We start from the raw sequence: 3,793 nt of genomic DNA on the forward strand, positions 1-3,793 counted from the left end.
CATTGAACCTCGATGAGGATCTTGATAATCCAACCTCAGAGGTAGAACTTGACTCTCTTGGTTCATTTTTCATACACCTCATTGACAATGATTATTATTAGGATGACGTTGAAGGCAGCCAAGCCGATGTCGTAGAGGTAATTATCCTTTCCTCCGGTTTGGACCCTCTGCCAACACAAAAAATCCGACAAGCAATCCGGAAAGTAAGATTTTCTCACCCCCTAGCTCACTTGGACACACACTTTATTTTGAAGAAGCAGCAACATGAAGCTCGCCGCACAACCCAGCACAGCGGCCAAGTAGTCACTTCAGCCGGTTTACCGAACACTCCGGTTCGAAAACGTCAATCTGAGGTCTCACACACTTCCGACACTTCTTATCCCAAGGTGGGTTATTTCCGACAACCTCTTAATCCATCCGATTCAAATTATCAGGGAACGCCTCATTCATCATCTGGCGAGTCAACGGCCACACAGCTCCCTCCTCTTAAGACTGTTCCTGGGTAAACACTTTAAACTTAATCCTTTGACACTTTATACTTGCGTGCTATACTAACCTCTATATCTTTTCCTTTCAGAGCCAAGGCCAGACCCAGCAAGAAAGCTCGGGTAAATAAACCGTCTGATGACAATGTGGTTATTGAACCGGAGAGAACTCCAGAACCAGAAGGAACAAATGCCGACGCCGTGCTTGATGATCCGCCACCTCAAGATCATGACTTTTTTTGTTGAACAAGTAGACGTTGACACAACAGACCATGCTGATAAACCGACCATCCCGGTCCGAACTGACGATAAACCGTCAAGTCCAGCTAAGGCTACTGATAAATCATCAACTCCAGTAAAGGCCGCTGATGACAAGGAAAATGACATTATGATTACTGGCGTTGGCCACACCACCCCTGGCAATCCTGTTGCGTTATCAAAGCATAGTGCCAAGGAAGAGCTTTCTGCTATGGGCAAAGGCAAGTGGAGCACAAACTTGTCAAGCTACGCCCACCTCAATGCCCAAGAACTTCATTCTAATTTTTTAAACCGTCTGTACACAAACTACGAATACGAAGCCGGTTTAGTGAATCTGTTGAAGGAGCGATACGAGGTAAGTACATAACTGTTTCTCTCTTATGTCCAATTTCAAATACCAACTCCAGTAGCCCCCAAGGGCCGATTTATGATGCCAATCTAAACCGCGACTTTGTAATACCTCAACTTTGCATGCTTAGCCTCCAAGGGCCGGCTGATCTTTTTAAGATGAACCGGTACTTTAGAATTGCAATCTTTTAACTTTTGCCTGTGTAGTCCCCAAGGGCCGGTTTATCTTTCCAAGCTGAACCAGGACTTTGAACAATGTTACTTTGAGCAAATGTACATTAGCCCCCAAGTGCCAAGAATAATACTTGTATTGTCCTTGGGACTTGTAAAAAATTTCTGATAATCAAGCAAATAGGCATTAGCCCCGAAGTGCCAAGTGTATAACTTGTTATGTGCTTGGTACTTCCAATATTCACTGCCACCTCATAACATGTCTTTCTCTTATAGGCTGAGCTGAGCAAAAAGGAAGCCCAAACCGCTGACCTTCAAGGAAATATCAAATCCCAGCAAGCAGAAACCTCCAAAGCCAAAGAGGAACTGACCAGTGCCTTAGCAGCCATGGAGAAGCTGAAGGAAACTTTGAAGATGGAATGTGCGGATTGGGGCATAGAGAAAACCGCATTGCAAAAGAGAGCTGAAGACGCAGAAGCAGCCCTTAAATCGATGGCCGAAGAGCTGACCGGTTTAAAGCGGCAGATAAATGCCATGACCTCTGCTGTGTTTGGTAAGTATCCTCATCTGAAGTTTTCAACACACATTATCTCATCAGTTACTAGTTTACTGATGCTCGCAATGACAAAGGAACTCGTATTACCCATCTGTGCTCTGACATGCGGATGAAGCTGAAGGCTGCCTATACTCTTATAGATCAGTTATATTCCGGAGCCCAACGGGCCATTTGCACTGCTGCTCATAACAAACCGCCTCCAACTTTGATAAAGGAAACCCTTGAGAAGCTGTCAATGCTACCTGCCCGGTTGGACGAGCTAAAAAGATCAGCTGCAAGGTCAGGTGCACTGACTACGCTAATCCAGGCTAAGGCATGGATACCAGATCTTGACTCGTCAGACATAGGCAGCGTCTATCCTGGCATAAAGGAGGACGGTTCAGAGTTTAACAATGATGATCTTCAAAGGTTGACAAAGGAAATGCGCCCCTTAGTGAGCAAATTGGCTGAGGAAACAGATCTCTCTCACTATCAGCCGGTTTATGATTCTGATCATAAAAGATATCATGCCCCAACACATGATGTAGAAGATCTTATTCCGCCAATCCGTAAGCATACCTATGCCCCTGATGTTGACCCCTCCAACCTTATAAGTGATGAAGCTGTGTTCCAAGCCTTAACTGGAATCGATTGGGCAACCATTGACTTCCAACCACTGGGTAGAGAGGAGGAGGAGGATGCACCAGCGCAAGACGATCCACAGCCTTCAAGTCAGCCTGGTGACGAGTCATGATCCGGAGGCCGGTTTAGCCTTCTGCGTACTGCCACACTTGCTGAAAACAATTATTCTTTTTGGGCATTAACGCGCCTTGTAATAGGCTAGTTCAAAATACTTGGTCTGCTATGCTATCGCGCATATTTATGTTGCTTGATACTGTTAATCCATCCTGCTTTAGGATATATTATGTTCATAATCTATAGCGGTGTTATGCAAACTATTCCTGCATACAAGAAGTTTGAAAGTGTCCTGGCGGTTTACTGCTGGACAGGTCATGATGCCCAAATATATAGCCGGGGTTTATAACCAAGGCCGTACTTTGAAAATAATCAAAGATGAAAGAGATGATACCTGTGATATTGAATCACACTGTTGGTTGACCAACTTTTGTACATTTAGGGTTATAACCCCAATCTTAGGTATTGATAAATCCTTCCCTATTTTGCCGATTCATGATAAAACCGTACCGGGTTATAATAAACACCAGTGTATCCATATATAATGCTAGTTACTTGTAGTCGAAACCAGACCGGGTCAATCAACGCCGGATTATAGCTGATCATGTACTTACAACTTATTGTTGAAAGCCAACCTGGGTCAATAAACGCCGGTTTATCATAAGATATTATGAATCTCACCAAAGGAGAAAAAACTTGGCAAATAAAAACATAAAAAGAACATGCAAGGCTTTTCATGGGCTACTAGGCCCAAAATTGAGGCTTTTCATGGGCTGCCAGGCCACCGAGTTAAACCATTTTTCGAAGCCTTTTAAGATGGACCTCACATTAACCAATCGTCATTTTAACTTTGACAAGTTCAGGGTCTATGAGATTGACTTGTCAAACGTTCGATGGGTCATACCAGGATTACCTGGACGGAGTGGCTTACTTAAAAAGGCAGGATAGCCCGGGGTTTTAGGTGAATACACCTGGCTTCCAAGCCTGGCTTGATAGCCTACTACAAGGGTGTAGACTTCTTTGTTCTTTGAGAAGCAAAGAGCCCCCGAGCAATATTTTGAGCTGTGCTGAATGGGTGCCTATGTTTGAATTGTGCTTTTGCAACACTCTCTTTGGCCCCACGTGATTTCCTTTTGGCCTTAAGCCGATCAAGAGGTGTAGCTATGGTTCAAATACACCAAGCCCCCAAGTGATTTCCCTGGTGGCCTTATGCCGATCAAGAGGTGTAGCTATGGTTCGAATACGACCAAACCCCCAAGCGACTTTTTTATATATATGGCTTTATAAGCCGGATCAATGG

At 44.3% G+C, this 3,793-nt stretch overlaps 1 protein-coding gene across 1 annotated transcript; it reads left to right on the plus strand.

Annotated features, from left to right (window-relative positions):
• Nucleotides 1-954: 954 nt before the first annotated feature.
• Nucleotides 955-2,551, plus strand: LOC147960395 (uncharacterized). Its single transcript, XM_087535800.1, has 3 exons — nucleotides 955-1,098; nucleotides 1,539-1,815; nucleotides 1,893-2,551. The coding sequence occupies exons 1-3, from the start codon at nucleotides 955-957 to the stop codon at nucleotides 2,549-2,551; spliced, it is 1,080 nt and encodes a 359-aa protein (XP_087391926.1).
• The last annotated feature ends 1,242 nt before the right edge of the window (nucleotides 2,552-3,793 follow it).

The sequence above is a fragment of the Triticum urartu genome, chromosome 7A (assembly GCF_056163025.1).
Source record: "Triticum urartu cultivar PI428250 chromosome 7A, HENAU_Tu73, whole genome shotgun sequence".
Taxonomy (NCBI): domain Eukaryota; kingdom Viridiplantae; phylum Streptophyta; class Magnoliopsida; order Poales; family Poaceae; genus Triticum; species Triticum urartu.

Coding starts and splice junctions, on each gene's coding strand:
- LOC147960395 (XM_087535800.1), top strand. CDS start 955: ATGGGCAAAGGCAAGTGGAGCACAAACTTGTCAAGCTACGCCCACCTC. Junction 1,099..1,538: donor TGTTGAAGGAGCGATACGAG/GTAAGTACATAA, acceptor TTTCTCTTATAG/GCTGAGCTGAGCAAAAAGGA. Junction 1,816..1,892: donor CATGACCTCTGCTGTGTTTG/GTAAGTATCCTC, acceptor GCAATGACAAAG/GAACTCGTATTACCCATCTG.